The following is a 21,311-nucleotide window of genomic DNA, read 5'->3' on the forward strand; positions in this document are numbered from 1 at the left end:
TCGGACACAGCTACTTTATTAACTTTTCCAAGGACCTGCATCTGGCATTTAACATTACAGCCCGATCAGAAAAACTAATGTCAGTGGAGAGTCTGGAGAAGCTGCAGAGTGTCTGATCTCGAAGGACTCCCCCTGCCATCCCCAAGCGCAGGCTCACGGATCGTCCCTCCTACCACAAAGAGGGTCCTGGGGAATACGCTAACGTGGTGATGGGAGTGAGATCTGGGGGGACGCTACACTCTGCAGTGCGCTGACTGCAGGCGAGAACACAGTCCTAAGGGATGAGAAACGTGGAGTCGGACGGAGACGGGGTCTGGACCTCTGTCTCGTCCTCTCACAGGTCTCCCTGGGCTTTTGGAACAGATTCAGTCTCCTTTCCGCTGCGGGACACACTTGCAACATGGATTTCAATTGTGCTGGCGTCAGAACCTGGAGAGGAAAAAAGACTGTCACGTGACGGTGTCCGTGTCCGAGAACGTCTTTCACAAGCTTCACAACCGTCTGTATTTATAAAAGAAAATTACATGATACTTTCACCTGCATGTGGTTAAATCATTCCAAAGGACAAAAATCATACAGAATCATCTGGGGCAGCTGATGTACGACCTCCCTGAAGGGAGGTCCACCCCCGCCTCCCTTCCTCCAAACTTCCCCACTGGGCAGCTCACGGCATCTCAGCCAAACCCTGTGGATGCTGCAGCCCAAACGGAAACAGACTGTTGACACGGGGGAGTTGCGGAGCCCTGGGACACGCTGTCTAAGGGGCCCGAGACCTCAGTGCACTGTGGTGACGGTGGGCACAGCTGCCCAGGGGTCACTCGGGGGCAACAGCGCTCTGGGGTCGCCCGGCCACCTGCTCTCAATGCCACGAGGTGCCCCAAGGACTCCTCTTACTAAAATTTAAGAGGAGGGATGTAGGTAACAATCAGTAGAATGAAAGCAAACATCACTCCAGCCAAAGAGTAATCCCGGAGGTCTGTTTAATCATCCCAACAACACGCCTTCCTTTAGAAGGTGTGGGAGATCTTTGCAACAGATGTCAGAATTGTTCTTTCTACGGATATCACTCCACAAATATCCAGGCTTGCCTGCTGGATGCCAGGTTCTAGGGTGTGTGTGTCAGGAATACAGCAAAGGAAGACATAGAGGAGGGTGGCCTTTTCAGCTGTGCATGGGGCAGGTGACTGCCCTTCAGGAACATCTCCAAATCCCAACTCCCTCCACCGAGAGGCCCCGCTGACGGCTGCAGCCTCCTCCCCTCCTGTCCCTCTGCTCACTCACAACCTTCAGGTACATGCTTCTCTTACATCCAAGCTCAGTGCTGCCCCAGGGCCTTTGCACATCTCTTTCTGCCTGCAAAGCGCTCCAGATTTTCTCATGGCTCACTCCCACACCGCATTCAGGTCTCAACTCAAATGTTACCTCCTCCTCAAGGAGGTGTCTGGGACGCCCATCTAAAACCACTCTCCTGCCCCCTCTTGACGTGTTCTTCTTCGCAGCACTTCTCGCTGCCTTGAATATTATACAGTTCTTTGTGACTTTCATTCACAAATGCTGCTATAATAATTATTATATAATTATATGGAGAGTCTCAGTGGACAGCGCATTTGTCCACCCTAGTCACCACGGTATCTGTAGTGCCTCAACCAGCCCCCGGCACGATAAGCTAACGTTGAATGGCTAAATACCGTGGGGTCACCGCCTTGACACCCGTGGGACATGGCACAGGCACCTCAGAGCACTCATGGAGACTAACGTATAAAACCCGGCAGGAACAAGCCCGGAGTAAGAAGAGCCACACGCCGAGTTTTAGAGGACACTTAGGGGACAAAGGAGAGGCCGTCAGCACGCTGTGGGCTTGGAAACGCCTGGGGAAGCCACTTCCGCTTCCAGAACCGCCCGCCGGCCGGAGGTGTTCACCGGCGCTTCCCGAAGGCTGGCTTCTCTCGGCGTCGCTCGCCGTTCCTGAGCGCGTCCTGGGCTCTTGGGAACTTGTGTGCGATTTCTGTGGTCTTTTCAAAAAGCCTCTGGGTTGGAGCGTCACACGGGGGCTCGTGATCAAGGTCTGGCCCGTGACCTGACACTTTGGGACATATTCTGCCCCCTTTTTCAGAGTTCCTGCTTCCTTGCCCGTCCCCCGGGGCTCCACGGAGGAGACCCCTGTGTGTCACGACAACCCTGAGCCTCAGACGCCAGCGCCGCCGCTGAACACACACACACACACACACACACACACACACACCCGCCCCGCGCCCCTGGCCCCCAGCCCCGCCTGCGCCGAGTTGGCCGGCTGCTTGCAGCTGGGCTTTCCAGCAGGTCTGCTTTTCCATGGGTTTCCTCGTCTGGTCTTAAAGTCTCTGAGAAGCAAATCCAAAGAGGCCATGGTGGTGGGGGTGAGGGACTAACTCTCTATCGGTGCGTGTGCACATCTGAGTGTGCATGCAGGAAACGCAGCTGCCAGCGACCTCCCAGTGCCCAAGGGCCGAGCGCCTTCCTCGCAACTCCCGTCAGGGAGCCTTGCAAGCCCAGGCAGGTTCTCGAGAACGTCCCGGCTCCACGCAGACCTGACATTTGGGAGGCATATTGGATGCCTCCGGTGCCCTCAGCTGTTGTTCTTGGATCCCTTAAAGCCTCGAGGCGCTAGATCAGGAACCCAACCAGGTGGTTAGGAGCATGAGCCATGGAGAGCGTGCAACCCCTGGGCCTGCGTCCCCTTCAAGGTGTTCAGCTGGGTGCAGCCGGCCCGACAGAGCTGGAGGCCCTGGGGTGTGTTCCCTCCCACACTCCCCTGGCAAACACGACCCATGGCGCCACCTGGTGTTACGTGGAGGGGCAAGTGATGGCAGAGACAATCGCAGACAAAGAATGGGGTGTTTGAGACAGAACAGAGAAATGGGGACGGTAAGGGGGAAGTGCGGGAGACAACAGGCAATTTGGGGAGGTGTGAAACTGTGATGGAGGATAAAGAGATGTCGGGGAGACGCAATGGTGGGAGAAAGAGTACTGTGGGAAACGGCAGAAACTTGGTGGGGGGCAGGAGATACGGAATTGCCAGGCAGAACAGAGGATTACGGGGAAAAGAGTGCTGTGGGGCAGACTGGCCGTTGTGGAAGAGAGGCATTGCGAGAGAGAGAACTGTGGCAGATGACGGGCAATTGTCAGAGAGAAGGAATTATGCTGGAGAACAGAAATCTCTCCGAGAAAAAGAATTGGGGGAGTGGTGGAACGCGGTAGCAAAAGGAACTGTAGAAGACAACAGGTTTGTGAGAAACCATGAAGAATCCAGAATTGTGGCAGGAAATGGGAAATTGTGGGAAGAGAATTGTGGGAGCAATAGGGGGCTGTGGGAGAAACACAGAACTGTGAGAAAAGCAAGGGGTTGTGGGAGAGGATGGAGAATTGTTGGAACAACGAGGGATTAGGGGAGAGAAGGGGCAATGTGGGTGAGGGAGAATGGTGCCAGAACTAGGGTATTGTGAGAGAGACAGGGAATTGTGGGAAAGACACCTGGGGGGAGAGAAAAGACGTGGGAGAGAAAAGACGTGCGAGAGAGACATACAGTTACGCCCCCTCACTTCCATCCACTGTGTTCTGCAGAGGCCGCAAGCTTCCTACCTGTGGACACACTACACGTGCTCTCTTCTAACGACAGCCTTCTTTGCCTCCCCACATGCCCCGCGTCTCGGCCCTACCCCACTGACGCAATCCTTATACTCTGTGGTCCATCTTGTCCAAGCCACACCCCTATCCCTGTGGCCACGCCCCTCTGCTTTGCCACAGCAAGGGAAGGCCTGTTCTCGTCAACGCCCCTCCCCGCCAGGCCTCTGCCTAAGACACGCCCCCTTTGTGACCACGCCCCCAGCTCCACTGCCGCCCCGCCCTGCCACCGGAGCCGTGCCCCCTGCCGGTGGGCGGGGCTTGGGGGAACCTGGTCCAGGGTGACGTTGAAGGCTAGGGGAGCAGATCTCCTGAGAAATACACCCCCCAACCCTTGAAGGCAATGATAAGGTTAAAGTATCCATCAGATCCTGAACTTTTCCGTTGTGAACACAAAGTGTCCCTGTTAAAGAAGGGCCAGAGATCAGACACTACGCTTCGTAAAGCTCATGGACAGAGGAAATAATATTTTAAGGTTTTCTGGTGCTCACCAGATAAAAACCAACCAGGTTTTTGCTTATTTGTGAGAAGTACCCTTTTTTCTTGACTTTTAGTCCCAAGGGAAATTCCGATTCTTCATAAAGATGCCATTTTGAACGAAGTTGTCATAGAGAATTACACAGAGATCCCCTCAATGTTAGCTGTTGCCATGGCCACGAAGCATGATCATCCAATCAACTCTCCCACATCCATTCACTAGGCTAGTCCTACAAGCAAATCTGAGTGCATCTCTCCACTTAAAAACCTTAACTGGCCTCGCGCTGGCCACTAGATAAAATGCAAACTGGCCTCACGCTGGCCACTAGATAAAATGCAAACTCCTTAGCAGAATCCGTAAAAACCCTTCGTTATCTGTTCCCGACCTGCCTCTCCAGCTTCCCACAAACCCCACGCTGTGGCCACCCCTGAACAACGTGCAGACATTCTGCCCTGAGTCTCCACACAGGGTGTCCTCCGGGCTTCCCCCTCTCCCATTGCAGTCTGCGGTGCAAGACCCAGCCTGAACATGACCTCCTCCAGAAACCCTCACCCATGCGCCAACACCCATGGAGGCCCTGCCTTTTCTGTGCCCCTTTAACGCGTCAGACTTTTTAGAATAAAATATAGTATTGTCTTTACTTAACTGATACTTGCAAGTTTCCTACATGACACTTCCCAGGGACACTCACAATCCACACACACCGCCCCCGCCCCTCAGCTAAAATTCTGTTGACCATATTGCAGAGGCTCGATGAATATTTGTTCAAACTCAGTTGACTTATGTCAAGTACCTAGTAAGTGCCAGACACCACGTCAGATACTTCCTATCGGAGGCTCAGTGTAAGCCTGTTGGCCTCGAAGTGAATCCTAACATAGTAGATAGAGGCTTAAGGATATGATAAACCAGTCAAGCTTCACCTTAACCAATGCAAACAGGGAGAAGCCTAATTGTATTTACTGCTTCGAGTTTGTATCTCTGGGCTTTTCTCCCACATGTAATAGTACTTTCTGTATTATGAGTAGCTCCCTACCTTTACTAAAGAGACTAAAAGCAAAGTGGCTGGAAAGGAGGAGAAAGGAAACAGCCCAAGACCAAGCCAGCCGTATCTCATTTCCAAGATTACCACTGTAGACGTTAGGCTGCCGTTTCCTGAGGGTTCTGGCAGCAGCGTATACAGCCTGTGGTATAAGAACAGGAGTCTCCCGCGTGGGGGTCATTCTGCCCCGGGCTTGTTTCCTGACATGTATCCACATCGTTAGCCCAGATTGCTCTGCCTTCACACTTTAAACGCAGATTGGGAATTTTCATGGACTCTTTCATTCTATATCTCGCCAACATTTGCTCCATGTCTCCGCTCAGGTTATGAATATGTAATGGGACTTATGTATGCTTACTAGAGTTAGCATTTATGGAATGCCCTCTGTGTCCCAGCACTATTTAAGCACATAGCACAAAGATCTATTTAATCTCATGAAAATCACTGTCGTTGGCACCCTATTAGAGGTCAAGAAATACTAAGTGAGATTTGCAGGAAGGGCTAGTCCTCAGCTCACTTGGAGGAGGCCCAGATGGACAGTCCTGCGCCCAGGAGCCACGAGCCCTTCCTGGAGGTTATGATCATGGCTCCTGCGTAGCAAGTCCATTCCTTATACTGAGGCCATGTGCCACCCTGCTTCTAACAAGCTTGACAAATGTTGCTTTTATGCAAAGAAAGTGCCTACTCATTACAAAGTCTTACTAAAAAAAATGGTTAAGAAGATCTCAGCTCTTTTTTTCCCCAGCTCTTTTGAGATACATTTGACACAGTACCCCAACTCTTATGTTACTAAGAATTCTTTAAATCTTATGTCTAAGAAGTCTTTACATCTTATAATTAATTACTCTTAGGCCTTTTAGAACTAATTTCCCATCAAAAATGTGTAATTTAACATAATTATTACAAATGACTATTGGGCCCTTACCACGTGCAGTGGTCAAGCATGAGTGCAAGATGGTACATGGGCCGCAGAGTGATGCATTCTGGTTAAAAGCGTTTTCAACCAGCCCCAGTGTAATAAAGTGGGAAGAGGGAGGGGCTTCAGGGCCTCAGTGGGGACAGAAGGAGGGTGTGGGGTGGCCTCCTCCCCAAGCAGCATCTGTGGGAATCAACCCCCTGACCCCCAGAGGAGGTGCTGCAAACATGTGTCCGCTTCTTGTAAAGAATTTCCAGTCTTGTTACTCAATGCTAACAGCAAAATGTCTGCTCAAGAAGAATCTTTCAAGGGAATAAAGATCTGCATAGACCAGGGACGGTAAAATTAATCAGCTATCATAACCATGACAGTCCCTGAGATTTAGTAAGGAATAAGGATCATAGGTCTAGCGATTATTTTCTCTCATTACCAATCTTGATTAGAATATAAATGAACTTTTTGTAATAGTAAATTCAGAATACAGAGCAAATGATAAATTATAAGGTTACAGTCTGTTTAATGAAAAGTACATATAATAGGTTTATTTATATATATAAATAGTATGCATGAATATATAAATATAAAATGTATGTAATAGGTTTAGTAGATGGCAATCTTTAGAGAAACATTATTTGGGCCTTGAACTGATACTTTCTTCCTCCTTATCAGCTGGGTTAATAGACATAACCCCAAATCAGATTCAACAGGAGCTTAAAAAGAGGACCAATCTGAGGACCACAGTGCTAGAGTCTTGAAGTGAAAAGGATAGATCAGAAGAGCCAGCACCAGACGACCAGCGTGTTATCTTAAATGTCCCCGAATGAGGTGGACAAACCAAGCTGCAACTAAAAGCTACAGAGGTCAGGTTGTACCATTCATTGTCTTACAGCAAACGCTCGCGACAGGTTTGAAGTGGCAATTTATCTCATATTCAAAATGCCATCCAGCCCAAGGTGGAGCCAGTTATAATTATTACAATGCTACGGTGCTTAATAACCAGAGGAAAGGTACCACTGTCGTAGTAAAAGGAGAGGAGGAGGATGAGATGCAAGACTAACGTTGTCACTTTCCATTCTCGCCTTGAAGCAGGTTCCAGACATCAGGACGGATCCTATGCACCAGCCACCTCGCCGTTTATAAAGCATTTCCAGGGGAGCCAGGGGCCCCGCCGTCTGCCCGCCTTGGTGGAGGGGCTCTTACCTTCAGACAGCAGGCTCAAGGCCTCGTCGGAAGTGTGCCCGCCGGCCCGCACCTCCTTCCCGGCAGCGGGGCTCGCCCGGGCCTCACAGGAGCCCTTCGGGGACGGGGGACCCCGCTCGGCGGCCGAGGTGCTCATCGATTCCCACTGGATCTCCTTCCTGGGAGCCCGAAAAGCCGGCCGGCAGCCTGTCCAGCCGTGGAAGGCCAGGGACAGCAGGAACCCTTGGGCTGGATTCAGTATCCCCTGGCAGGGAGGACAGAGAGACAGGGGTGAGTCACGGTGGGACAGTGGATATCAGAGCACTGGGTGGTCCCAGGGTGACTCGGGGCCCGCTGGGCTGGCCTCACTGCGACCTGCCCCACTGGCTGGTGTGGGGCGAGACAGAGATTGGCTGGAGGTGCTGGGCCCTCAAAGGTGCCTGAAGACAGAGGAGGTGGGGTGGGGAGAGGAGCTGAGTCAGACCAGAGGCGGGGGGCGGGAGAGGGGAGGCCCTGGGCGGCCCAGCAGGGCTGTGTCACCTCTGGCCCGTGGCCGTGCTCTCCTGCAGGGACTCGGGGCCCTGCCCCTCGCGCCCCTGGCAGGATGTGAGCGCACAAAGGCGCCTGAGCCTAACAGTCTAGGAAACTTTGCTTGCGTGTGGTCCCTGCACGTGACCACAGCACAGGCAGGGGTGGAGGCAGCTAATGCTGGTCTTAGCCTCCTGAATCAGCTTTCCCCCGACTCTGAAGCAACATAAATTTTAATTCTGTGTAGGGCACCGTGCATCTCTCCACTAACAGCTCGCGTATGGATTTTTGTACTTGGAAATGCAGTATAATGAAAACATTGAGGGAAACTACCCATGCTCTTTCCACCTTATTATGATTTTGTGTATTTCTCGCCAATATTTTTTCATACACGTGTTACTAGGTAGTTGAAATCAGTATAATTTTTAGATCTTGCATTTTCCACTTAACACTAGATTTCACAATTGTCATTTTTTTACATTGTCATCTTCAACATCGGCAGAACATTCCTCAAGATCAAAGACCATCATTAACTTAACCATTCCCTTTCATTTAAAACAATTTGGGTTACCTATAATGCTTTATAATTACAGATAATGTTATAAGCAATACCTACATCCCTATGGTTTTTTCAGTCTGAAACATTTCTTCAAGAGAAATTCCCTGATATTTTAAATCTGCCTGGAAGGTTTGATTCACTTGCCAAGTTGATTTACCAGAGTCATATCCATTTAATAACGATCCCAACACTGAATGAAAATAGCTAGCTCGTGGACCAAGGCCAGATGTAAGCATCCCAGGAACCTATTCAACTCCCTGCATATTTAAATAACATATAGATCATACTTCTGAGTGGTTTTATCCCTTTTTTTTTTTTTTTTTCTTTAGGAAGAACATTTTAAATTAAGATGGACCTACCATCATGAACCACGTGGTCTTGGCTGCATTTCTGACCTGTTTCAAAGAGGCTCCATTGATATCTGGTTGCATTTCAAGATAGAATAAAAGGCTTTCATTGATGATATTCGACACCCAACTGTTAGAAAGAAAACGGCCCACAGGTGAAGAGAACATGTGACATAATTCATTTTTTACGCTGGGGGCCAGGGACCATGCCTACCGAGACCTAGAAGTCCTGGGGCGGGGGCAGTGCCTGCTTAGCGGCAAGGAGGACGCAGCACACCAAGAATCTGACGTAAGAGATGCCACCCCTCTCAGCCCAAAGCAGAGACCAACAGATGCTTCTGATGGTCGCACTCAACACCACATCAGGTGGAAGGTTCTAGCACATGTCAAATAACCCAGAGTTCATCCTTCCTCTTAAGAGTAAGCTAACGTTTTGATGGAGACCAAAACAAATCTTGACATTTTATGTTTGAATTTTTTGAGGTTATTGTTGGCAGGGAGGTGACGTTTGAAACCACAAGGTCAGTGTATTTTTAGAAGGAGCTAATTTACGTCTCTCGCAGGAGACTGTCCAAACAAACCTCCCCACATCAGATCAATTATTAACCCCACAAAGGCGTGCTCTGTCTTGCGAAGCATTGCTTCACCACAGCAAAGTGTTTCCTGATTCCAGTCGATTTTGCATTGGTTACAGGCCTATGCCCAGCACACCCACTTGAAACGCTGGGGCACGACACCTGTGGGGGGGGGGGGGCGGTTAGGGGGAATGGGGGGGGGGTGGACAGTTGAGGACAGGAAGATTGCTCTCTACCCTTCTTTTTTTTTAATTATTTTTATTTTTTTGGCCGTGCCACGCAGCTTGTGGGATCTTAGTTCCCCAACCAGGGATGGAACCCATGCCCCCTGCAGTGGAAGCGCGGAGTCCTAACCACTGGACCGCCGGGGAAGTCCCACTCTACCCTTCTTGCCTGAGCGGTGAGTCATAACACTAAAGATGGGCCCTTGCCCTATTATCTTGTCAGATACAGGAATCCTGGTGTCAAGACTGATGCAAGGACTTCCCTGGTGGTCCAGTGGTTAGGACTCCACGCTTCCACTACAGGATGTGCGGGTTTGATCCCCGGTCGGGGAACTAAGATCCCACATGCTGTGCGGCAAAAAAAAAAAAAAAAAAGACTGCTGCAAATGGGTGGATTTAGAAGGCACTTGATTTGAATGCTAACCCTAGCAATGGGACAAAACTCCGGAGGCATATGGTTGGGATGCATCAAAACTAAACTCGGGACTTTTCATTCTTAGGGCTTTTTATATAGTTTGAGTAGATGTGAATATCCTTCCAGAAGTTCACGGATGGTAGACTTGCCTTCCTGTCTCGCAAGCATTTCCTCCAAAGGCACGTAGCACAAGTTTTAAAAATTTCCTCTCCAAAGACGCTTCCCTTTGGAACTTTCAGGTCACACTTGGAAAAGCAAATGACAGGCGGTTTGCATTTCCCTTCCCAGCGAGAGTTTTAAAAAAAGAAGAAAGGTTACCAAATAATGAAAACCAGCATTATTTTGAAAAATCGGGTCTTGATCACGTCTCCCATCCGCCTCTCGTTCTCCGTGTAAACTCCTTGTCTTCCTTTTAGTAAAGAGGCCACTGTGAAGAGCAGAGGGGAACAGCACGTAATTTCATTATTTACGTTTCCCGCGTGCAAAGGAAGGGCAGTAAAGCAGATGGGAGCTCAGCAGCACAACCAGGAGCGCGTGAAGCCCAGCAAGACCCGGCCATGCTTTCCTCACTACCTCCACCTGGGACTTCTCGGAGACGCACGGGAATATAGAGTTTTTAAACGTTTACTATGAAATCACTTTAGATTTACACAAGATTTGCAAAGACAGTACCGAGAGTTCCCGACACCCAGCTGTCCCCAGACTTAACATCTTACACAACCACAGTCACACTGGTCACCATGAAGAAATCAACACTGGTACAGTGCTGTTAACTACACTCTGGGTTTTATCTGGATTTTACTAGTTCGGGAACCATATTTGTTTACGGTTTGTATTTTTTACTATAAAAATAATGCATGCTCACTATTTTAAATTGTTGAAAGATTTGACATTTATCCTTGCAGACAAGTTGGAAAATATAAAAAAGTTTTAGGAAAGACTTGATAACCCATAGTTCACCCAGAGACAACCGTTGTTACCATCTTAGTGTATTTCTTTCCAGTCTTTTTTCTATAAGTCATTTTCATTTGTTTGATGTAATCAAATCACTATTTTTTAATGCAATTTTGTTAAAAAAACAAAAAGCTATATTTAATAGACTAGTTTTTTGGGGGGAGGGGTTTTTTGTTTTTAATTTTTATTGGCGTATAGTTGATTAACAATGTTGTGTTAGTTTCAGGTGTACAGCACACTAGTTTTAAATGCAGATATGCAAAGAGAGATCCAAAGAGCTGCAGCGATTTTTCTCTCCCTAGTGGTAGAGCACTTCACTTGGGTTAAAGTTCTACAACCCACAGCTGATCCTCAAGTGACCCTTCTGTTAAGGTGTGTTTCTTTCTTCTCATTCTGCCCGTGAGGGACCCACAGGGCGGCATGAGGGGCCTGGAGACTTGCCCCAGGGCACGCTTCCTTGAGGATGGGATGGGGGCTGGAATGCAGGTCCCCTGCCTTGGCCCGGAGGTCTGTCCAGTGCATTCCGCTGACTCACAAGATCCCTCTCACCCAGTTCTTCCTGATGCATTTGACTCACTTCCTGTGCTCTCCTTCCTGTTTACTGCCCAAGTGGGAGAAGACACAGGCCCAGACATCACGGGAGGGCCCAGGCTCCCAGGACGGCTCAGTCCACATCCGTCCCTTCCCCTCGGCTGCCCTTTCCTTTCCCGCTCCCATCTCCCCTCCGCAGTTTTCCAAGGCCACTCGGGTCCTCTGGGGCACGCCAATGGCAGACTCAGGATGAGCCCAGACAGAAGTGAAAAGCCCCCTGGTCCCGGCTTTGAGCTGGCAGACGTTGGCTAAGAACTCGTACAGCCCATCAATGAGTAGGCTCGCTCCCTCTCGTTTATTAAACCCCCTCACTTTCCCCAGCTGTATTCTGCTCCTCTCTGGAGGATGACAAACGAGGTCCGTGGTCCCAGACAATGATCAGAGCCCGTGGCCTGGGGCCGTAGCCGTGGCCTGGCCCCCAGAGAACTTCCCCGTGGTTTACCTGCAGTCACTGTCTTTCGGAACAGGATGGGGTTGGCCACTAGGACGAGCAGCAGAGGCAAGTACGTGGTGACGTAGTGGGGGATGGCATGCTCCAGACCCCTCTCACACCTGAGGGAGGAAAGCCGGGTCATTCTCGGGGAAAAAACGGGGCTTTGCCTGAGATGCGCCGACTTATCTGCAAGTCGAGATAAGAGGACCAGATCGAAGAGGGAAAGACACAGATCGACTTCTGACTCTGCCCGAAGGAAACCTGACTCATGTCTCACGTCTGCGGACAAGCGATAAATCACAGAAGAAAAAGGAGGATCCATCATGGTTCTGCTTGTCTCGTAAATCAGGGAGCTTTTAAAGTTCCCTGCTGGGAAAAGGTGAAGAGAGGAAAAGGCTCTCTGGGGTGGTGGATTCCCGCCCCCCAACTCCCCCGCTGGGTCTCTCAAACAAGTGGGTCTCCCCCCACTTGTCTTTCAAGCAAGACAAAGGCATTCTATGAACCAGCTGGTTTTCAGCACTTTCTACATACGTGCTAAGCCTGGCTGACATCACGAATAAGATCCAAGCTCTGTCCTCGACCAACTCAAAATACCCAAGCCTCACGCTGCACAGGATATCTGTTCTCATGGTGACAGATAATCATTTCACTGGTTCTTTTCAGGGAGAAGGACCAGGATTTCTACTGATGGGTCTTGAGAATCATCCGTCGCCACAGGACACGGTGGAGTGCCACACACAGGTATGTTACCAAGGTCGGGGCTATCAGTTAACAAACACATAGTGTAGAGGAAAATGGCAAAGAGGAGCAGAGAATCCAAAGCAAAGGGGGTGTTGCCCAGACCCGACCCCAGACGGGGTGGAAAGGCAGAGGAGGGAACAGCTCCTGTGGCCACGGAAGGTGGAACGAGAAAAATGCTAGTGTTCTCGTTTTCATATGTGTGAAGTGCTCACACCAGAGGGGAAAGTGGCTGAAAATGAATGAAAACAGGTAAGAAAAATGCAGTGCCCATCTTTGTTGCCTTAAGGATGACAATACCACCTGAGGATGGTGCCTTCTTTTTGTTTTTTTGTTTGTGTGTTTTGGTTTTTACCCTGAAAGCCGTATTTTATTGGAGTATGGTTGACTTACAATGTTGTGTTGCTACCTTCTTTTTAACAGAAGCTTTCCTCTTCAGCTGTGAAAGCTAAACTATGGTCTGGAAGGGCTTGAGGGGAGAAAGGGAAACAAAAGGAGGAAGAGATGAGATTCGGATGCCGGTGCTGAACGTTAGGAACAAATGAGAGAGGGTGGGAGCCTGCAGAGCGCCAAGGGCTCTGGGTCGTCGTGGGCTCTGAGGATGGATATAAGGAAGGATGGAGATGCTTCAGGGGGGCGGCCTCGTGGAGACCGCGGGGCACCTTGGCGCTCCTGAGTGCCCTGCAGCAATGGCTCCCTCACGCTCAGACGCAACGTCCCCAGGATCCCACAGGTGGAGGCCAGAGATAAAAACTCCCTTTCCAATTAAGCGCATCCCTCTGCACCAGCTGCTAACTCTGTATTTGTCCTTTTCGGGTTCCTGGGGACAGTGGGCTGTTTGGAGGGATCTACACAGAGGCCTGGGAGTAGTCACTGTCAACAAAGCAACACCAACGTGGAGACATCTGAGTGAGTGGCTACAAGAAATTGAAAAAGAAGGGGCAGAAACGGTCTACACCACAGGTCAGAGAACTTTTTCTGTAAAGGAGCAGATAGTCAATATTTTAGCCTTCAGAACCCTCACAGCCTCTGTCAAAACTACTCAGCTCTAATGTGTAAAGCGGCCATAGACCATACATACACAAATGGGCACAGCTGTGTGCGAATAAAGCTTTATTTACAAAAGCAGGCAGAGGGCCGGATCTGTCCTGAGGGCTGTGCTGTGCTGATCCCGGGTGTACACCGTCCTGAAATCACAGACAAAGAGACAATGTCCAACCTCTGTTTTTCAGTTTTCCATGGAAAATTAGAGTGTATATCCTTGGAGGGACCTTGAGTCTTTACAAATGGTTGCACGGATGGGATTTTAAACTTGAAGAAATGCCTGAGACAATTTCAGAGGCCACATCGCCCAGTGTCTGTGTTCAGAACAGCACAGGATGGAGAGAGGTGAGAAAGTGCAGACAGCAGAGGCTTAAAATAAGCTCGTCAAGAGCGAGCGACCCTTTGTGTCTTCCAGCCATCTCCGACTCATTCTTGGGATGTTCAACTCACCTGCTCGCCCAGAGGAAGCCGGTTTGAAGAATGAAAAATAAACAGTGGGCAGGGGAAGGCTGCGTCCGTCTGGAGGGGGACAGGCCTGGAGGCTGGCACACAGGCTGGTACGCAGGAGCCGTGCCCCCAGCTCTGCATCCACACCGCGCACAGCACCGACCCACACGCACGGGACAGGCAGAGGCAGGACGCTAACTCAAGGTGCCACCCACTGTGCTCTCAGCTGCACGGATCCAGGACGCTGGCCTGCCCGCCCGCTCGGGGTCAGCGCCCGGGCGTCTCCTGCAAGAGAGGCGGGGGGGGTGCAGGCGTCGGGGGAGCAGGCTTGCTGGGAGCCCGGCTTACCTGGCCACGGAAGGGTAGTACAGCATGAATGTTCCCTCTACGCAGAGCAGTGCGGCCAGGCCCCAGGCCATCATGTGGTAGAGCAGGACGGTACTGGGGGAGGAAGGAGCAGGATGGCACCGGGGGAGGAAGGAGCAGGATGGTACCGGGGGAGGAAGGAGCAGGATGGTACCGGGGGAGGAAGGAGCAGGATGGTACCGGGGGAGGAAGGAGCAGGATGGTACCGGGGGAGGAAGGAGCAGAGGGGCTGCCACGCCTGAGGTCCAGCGCTGAGCAAGCCCCGAGCTCCGCGAGCGGCAGGAAGATGCACACAGAGCAAACCCTTGGCAAACAGCTGCCTGATTTTGCCTGTGAGGTTTTTATTTTTCCTCTGATTGAGGTGAAATTCATATAACATCAAACTCACCATTTTAAAATGAGCAACTCAGCGGCATTCAGGACATCTTACAATGCCGTGCAAGCACCACCTCTATCCAGTTCCAAAACATGTTCATCCCCCCAAAAGGGAACCCGGACCCATTCAGTGGTCTTTCCCCATCATGCTTGTGCCCCCAGCCCTGGCAACCACTCATCTACCATCTGTCTCTATGGATTTGCCTATTCTGGACATTTCATCTAAGGGGAATCATACACGACGTGGCCTTTTGCGTCTGGCTTCTTTCCCTCAACCTAAGGCTTTCAAGATTGAGAGGAGGGGACTTCCCTGGTGGCACAGTGGTTAAAACTCCACGCTCCCACTGCAGAGGGCCCGGGTTCGATCCCTGGTCGGGGAATGCTGCAACTAAGAGTTCGCATGCCACAACTAAGGAGCCTGCATACTACAACTAAGGAGCCCGTGAGCCGCAACTAAGGAGCCCGCCTGCTGCAACTAAGGAGCACGCATGCCGCGACTCAGGAGCAGGTGAGCCACAACTAAGACCTGGCGCAACTAACTAACTAACTAAATAAATAAATAAAAGATTGAGAGGAGCGAGGCACGGGTACCTCATAATTCCTCCTAAGTGCCTCGCTCCCCCAGTAAGCAAGCAGCTCCTGGCCTCTGTCCTTCCTGAAGTCACCTCCGTACCTAATATGCAAGCGTCTTAATGCTCAGTCCAAACCAAGAGGAAGGTCTCTGAGAAATGGGTGGTTATTCGACGTTCCAGGAGAGCGGGGAGGTTTCCTCTCTTGTCCCCCTACCCCCCATTCCCTGCATAGTTCAAATTCTCTCATCGTCACCCTCTCCATCCTCATCTCTGTGCTCCCACGCACCCCAGCCTGTCCCCCGAGAGATTCGAGGCAGCCAGCCTTGCAGGTGGGTCAGGACGACGGACCACCTGAGCCCGTGCAGAGCTACCTCGCTCTTCCAAGACAGCCTTCGTTTGCCTCTTCTGTGCAACGGGACGGGGCCCGGGGCTGCTCCCTCAGAGATGCCCACTGTCACTCAAAACTCTGCCAGATGGGACTTCCCTGGTGGCGCAGTGGTTAAGAATGCGCCTGCCAATGCAGGGGACACGGGTTCGAGCCCTGGTCCGGGAAGATCCCACATGCCGCAGAGCAACTAAGCCTGCGCGCCACAACTACTGAGCCCGTGCGCCACAACTACTGAGCCCACGTGCCACAACTACTGAAGCCCGTGCGCCTAGAGCCCGCGCTCCGCCACAAGAGAAGCCACCACAATGAGAAGCCCGCGCACCGCAACAAAGAGTAGCCCCTGCTCACTGCAACTAGAGAAAGCCCGCGTGCAGCAACGAAGACTCAACACAGCCAAAAATAAATAAATAAAATAAATTTTAAAAAAACCACAAAAAACCCTCTGCCAGATGCCTGGCAGAGAGTGCAACCCCTGGCCCATCAGGACTTTAACCCTGCGGATCCGCCGTGGGGACAAAGGGCGTGGTCAGGGATGGGGTGAAGGGCGCCCTTCTACAAGGAGACAGGAGGGAAAAGAGATGGCCCAGAAGGGCATGCTTCAGGGAGGAACCACGGCACAGCTGGCCCACTGGGCGGCCACGCGGACGCGGCTGCACCTTCGCCTCCCCTGGCACTGCTGGTTCTGGAGCAGCCCTTCCCTGACCGTCTGGCTTCGGGAGCGCGTGGGGGTCTGTCCTGCCCAGAAGTCACAGGCTTTGCAGGACACTCAGGAAACTAAGGAGCAGCTTTGTGCAGGGGCTGGGCTGTGGCGGGGTGGCATCTGCGTTCCAGACGCCAAGCCTGGGCTGCAGGGAGCCGCTGGTGTCATCTCCTGGGTGGGAGGGGAGGCCAGCTCGCGCTCCCCAAAGCCCGGCCCTCGGTTCCCCCCACCACCGCCGGCCCCAAATGCCCGCGAGGGGAGGAAGTCAGACCCGGGCCGCAGGACCCAGGCGGCGGCCACGTCAATAACCGATACAGCCAGAAAGCCACACCCATGTGGCCGCGATGGATCGATCGGGAGCAGCCCCGGCTGAAGACCCTCGTCCCTTTTTGTGACGGCAAGCCAGCTTTCACGTGCAGGCACGCGAAGGTCCCCCCCCCCCACCCAGACCCTCTTTGCTCTCACACTCTCCTTTTCTTAGGGCAAGCAGAGCTGCTCCCGGGATCTCAGGTGCCTGCCGGCATGGTTAAAACGTGAGTCTCCCGCACCTGGAGCCCAAGAGGCCGTTTACATGTTAACTTTCAATCTGCCTTAATGACATTTCTTAGGGAAAATTCTCCCGCGCCAAAGGAAACAGCTAAATGCTGGAAGGATCTAGAAGGGTATGTGGAGTTTAATCCAGCCATACCGGAGAAGTCTGGCCCCCTGCCTGGGAATTCCTCGGGACCCCTCTCCACCAGCTGCAGGCTCTTCATTGCCATCTACAGAATCCACTCCACCCTCGGCTCTGGAAACAAGCTGGCGATTCAGAGAGGGGCTCCGGAGGCTTCTGGACCCACACGCTCAGCTCTGGCTCTAAACCACCCAGGGCCGGCCCCTCAGCGACCTCACCCTGGGAAGCGTGACTTCTGCTAGGCACGAGGGCGCGGCTGGGTCTCCGTGGCTACAGAGCACCCGTCTTATTTCTCTGCTGTGTGCCCGCTCCTGTTTGATGGGAGAGCCCACTTCACTCCCGGCGGTCCTCCTAGCCCTGGAACCCTGCCCTGGCTCTTGCCCTTGGGAGGCATCTGGACGTTTGGCATCCCTGGAGGGCGGCCTCCTGTTTGATGGGCGGGTCCCTGGAAGCCTGGCGTCCTCTAGCCCCTGCACATCGCAGACTTCTGCCTATCCTAACGCCAAGCTCCAAGATGAATTCCAAACACCCGCCGGGGTGTGAGGAGGGCTTCCTGATTGCCTGTCCTGGCTTCTGAGGGCTCTGTCTGTCCTCCGGGTCCAGAGAGATGTCACACAGCCCTGTCCAACTCCAGTCCCTCACGGGTGGAGGTGCATTTCCTATGACAGCAGGAGACATACTCTTCTAGCTTCTGTTCAGTGCTCCAAGGTCCCTCTTATCTCCACAACTAACTGGTGGTCTGTGAGACCTGTAATTGTGTCATAGCTCCGATCCCTCCCAAACTGAGTGAGGGAACCATCACACTTGCACTCAGCGTCAGGGACAAGGTCTCCTCATGCTGCTCGCTGCCTACGCAAAGTCATTCTCCCTTTTTTCCTCAGTAACAGAACCTGGATGTCATGCAGAGCAGCAGCACGCTTGGATAACCAACTATATTTCCTACCTTCTCTTACAGCTAAGTGTGGCCAGAAAACTAAGTTCTGGCCAATAACATGAAAATGTTATTGTTGTGTAAAACTCCCATGGACAACAGGCCTGCTTAAAACAGCTCCCTGCGTAAAGGGATCTGGCTCAGGGGACAACAGGCCCCTTTTGCATTGCCCCCTACCTCCTTCCTGTTTTCTGGAATGTTGATGTGATGACTGGAGCTCCAGCAGCTATTCTGGGCCATGATACCTTGAGGATGGAAGTCACATAATAGAATGGTGGAGCAGAAAGAGAGAAGGAGCTTGGGTCCCTGATTTCCATCATAAGAGCCCTAGATTGCCCACCTCTGGCCTCTTTTAGCGTGAAAGAGAAATTCCTATCTTAAGTCACTACTGTTTTATGTATTCTATGTAGCCAAAACTAATTCTCACTGATATACCTGGTTGGCAGCCTTTAACCTTAACTATCTCCCCTACAGAATTTTCACAACCAAGTATACCTCGGTTTTGTACAGATGTGTAAGAGCTTGGGAACTAAGGCAAAAAGGTAGAAGAAAGAAACCCAAAAATGAAGCAAGTACTAAATTTCAGGCCAGAGAGACAAAGTGAATGATGATGTGATATACCTAAGGAATACCAAGGATTTTAGAGTGGTGATTCACTAAGATTGCCCAGTGTAGTCTATAGCCTTAATATGGTCTTTATTTGGTTACTCACGTTGGTTTTAAAAGTGAATTTATTCAACCAGTGGTGCTGGGGCAACTGGATATCCACCTACAAAAGAATAAAGGCGGACCTATCCTCACCTCCACACAAAAATTAATTCAAAGATCTAAATAAAATTGTTCAAACTATAAAACTCTTAGAAGGAAACAAAGGTATAAATCCTTGTGACCTCGGGTTAGGCAATGGTTTCTTAGATGACAGCAAAAGCACAAGAAATAAGAGAAAAAAACAGAAAAACTGGATTTCATCAAAATTAAAAACTTTTATGCTTCAAAAGATACCGACAAGTAAGTGAAAAGACAACCTGCTGAATGAGAGAAGGTATTTGTAAATCATATATCTAATGAGGTACTCATATCCAGAATATATAAAGAACTCCTGTAACTCAATAATAAAAAGACAAACAGCCCAATTAAAAACTGGAAAAAGGGAGTGAAGAGCTATTTCTCCAAAGAAAGTACACAAATGGCCAATAAGCACATGAGAAGATGCTAAACATCATTAGTCATCAGGGAAATCAAAACCACAATGAGATGCCACTTCACACACAGTAGGATGGCTAAAATCTTAAAAAACCAAACAAACACACAGAAAACAAGTGTTGTTATCAAGGATATGGAGAAACTGGAACCATTAAACATTGCTGGTGCAAAGGTAAAATGGTACAGTCTTTGGAAAGCAGTTCAGCAGTGCCTTATAAGGTTATACAGAGTTACTATATGACCCAGGAATTCCACTCCCAAGGTGTATACCCATAAGTATATGGCAAAAACATATGTCCACACAAACACCTGCGTACAAATATTCATTGCAGCATTATTCCTAACAGTCAAAACAATGGAAACAACCTAAAAGTCCAGTGACTGATAAACGGGTAAAATGCAGATAGCAAAACAATGGAATATTATTCAGCAACGCACAGGAATGAAGTACTGATACGTGCCACAACATGGATAAACCTTGAAAATAACAGGCCAAGTTTAACCAGCCAGATACAAAACGCCACATATTGTATGATTCCATTTACAGGAACTGTCCAGAACAGGCAAATCCAGAGACAGACAGTAGATGTGAAGTTACCAGGAGCTGCGGGAGAGGGAAGAATGGGGAATGACTAGTAACCAGTACAGACATTTGGGGGATGAATAACACGTCATAAAACCAAATAATGGTTATGGTTGCACAATTCTGTGAATATGCTCACAAACAATGGATTTTATACATTTAAACAGATGAACTTTATAAAGCTATTTAAAAAGAAAAAAAGCAAACAAGGGCTCCGTGCAAAGGGGACCTAATGGAAGTGGACCACGAACTTGGTCGGGGTCACATCCTTCCTGGGCCCGGAGCCAGGAGACCAGGACATCCGCCGTGCCCTCCTGCTTCTCTTTGGCACGCAGGTTCTCTGTGTTTCTGTCTCCTCCATAACGTGCACATGCCAGCTCCACCCCAGCTCCCAGTTACTGAGCGCCTGCTATGTGCCAGGCGCCATCCATAACCATCCACGGGTACTATCACATTGACTGTTCCCAGGAACCTCCTGAGGTGGGTACTGTTTTACAGCCGAGAAAACGGAAGTCCAGAGAGGTTCAGCAACTTGCCAACAGTCACACAGCTAGTGAGTGACGGGGCAGGAATTTGAACACACCAGGACCAAGGCACTAACCCTTCCTGGGTTCCTCCCAGGCAGCCCCTGGCAGCTCCAGAACTCTTGGGCTCCGTATTTAGCGTACTGTATCAATACATACATCTAAGAACTTTTTTCCTAAACCTTTAGATACCATCAGAATTTTTTATTTTCATGCCAATTCTTTTTTTTTTTTTTTAAGTCTTTGTCCTGTGCCAAATATTTAATTTATTGAAATACTGCTTTCAGGGTTTTAAAATCCTCAGTTTTTTTCTTGGTAGGGGGCACCCGGAGAAATCCTCGATATTTCGATTGTGCCTTCAGCCTTTTACAAAAATGAGCTGGCACAGATGTTTCTCGGTGGAGGGGTCAGCTGAAAGGTTCTGATCAGCTGTGTCTGCCGTACAGAGATGGAGCGCTCAGCGGTGTCTCCAACCTCCCCTCAGGCAACAAACTAGGGCAGAAGCCAGCTGGCTTGCTCTGAATACCTCAGTCCCGCCGATCTCCGGATCACCAGGTAGGCATCGACCGCATAGCAAAACAGCCACCAGAAGCAGGCGCCGTACAGCAGCTGGATCCACATCTGTAATCGGGAAGAGCCGGCATCAAAGCTGCTGCACGTGGGTTCCAGACCGCCCCGTCCGTGAAATGAGCTGGCAGACGCCCACATCCTCTGACGTCACGGGGCATCACATGAAAGCCCTCCGGAGAGGCTTGGAAACCCAGGCTGGGATGTGGCCTGGGACGGGCGTGTGCCTTGGTGCCCTGTCTGCTCAGCTGCACCGGGTCCAGCGAGCCCTGCCTTGTGCTACACTTGTAGTCAGGGAGGTAAAG

At 50.6% G+C, this 21,311-nt stretch overlaps 1 protein-coding gene and 2 long non-coding RNA genes across 5 annotated transcripts in view; 2 read left to right on the forward strand and 1 right to left on the reverse strand.

Moving 5' to 3' along the window:
* GPR143 (G protein-coupled receptor 143) overlaps positions 1-21,311 on the reverse strand; it is a 25,673-nt gene continuing 4,362 nt past the window's right edge. Inside the window, exons 3-9 of the mRNA XM_059911331.1 lie at positions 20,966-21,060; positions 14,473-14,565; positions 11,905-12,014; positions 10,236-10,344; positions 8,716-8,833; positions 7,291-7,534; positions 1-429 (exon numbers count right to left, since the gene is read on the reverse strand). Coding sequence (XP_059767314.1) covers positions 335-429; positions 7,291-7,534; positions 8,716-8,833; positions 10,236-10,344; positions 11,905-12,014; positions 14,473-14,565; positions 20,966-21,060 — 864 coding nt within the window. The 3' untranslated portion in view covers positions 1-334. The remainder of the gene's footprint in view (positions 430-7,290; positions 7,535-8,715; positions 8,834-10,235; positions 10,345-11,904; positions 12,015-14,472; positions 14,566-20,965; positions 21,061-21,311) is intronic.
* On the forward strand, positions 7,096-9,824 carry LOC132357674 (uncharacterized). The gene is made up of 3 exons (XR_009500262.1): positions 7,096-7,560; positions 8,686-8,858; positions 9,562-9,824. It is a non-coding gene; the product is annotated as an uncharacterized LOC132357674 (long non-coding RNA).
* Positions 11,093-21,311, forward strand: part of LOC132357673 (uncharacterized) — a 27,152-nt gene continuing 16,933 nt past the window's right edge. For 2 of the 3 annotated variants that reach the window (XR_009500259.1, XR_009500261.1), the window contains exon 1: positions 11,846-12,636. This is a non-coding gene — a long non-coding RNA (uncharacterized LOC132357673). Of the gene's footprint in view, positions 11,244-11,845; positions 12,637-21,311 lie in introns of those variants that run through there. The other variant, XR_009500260.1, reaches the window with a different exon arrangement.

This window comes from Balaenoptera ricei, chromosome X (genome assembly GCF_028023285.1).
Source record: "Balaenoptera ricei isolate mBalRic1 chromosome X, mBalRic1.hap2, whole genome shotgun sequence".
NCBI lineage: Eukaryota > Metazoa > Chordata > Mammalia > Artiodactyla > Balaenopteridae > Balaenoptera > Balaenoptera ricei.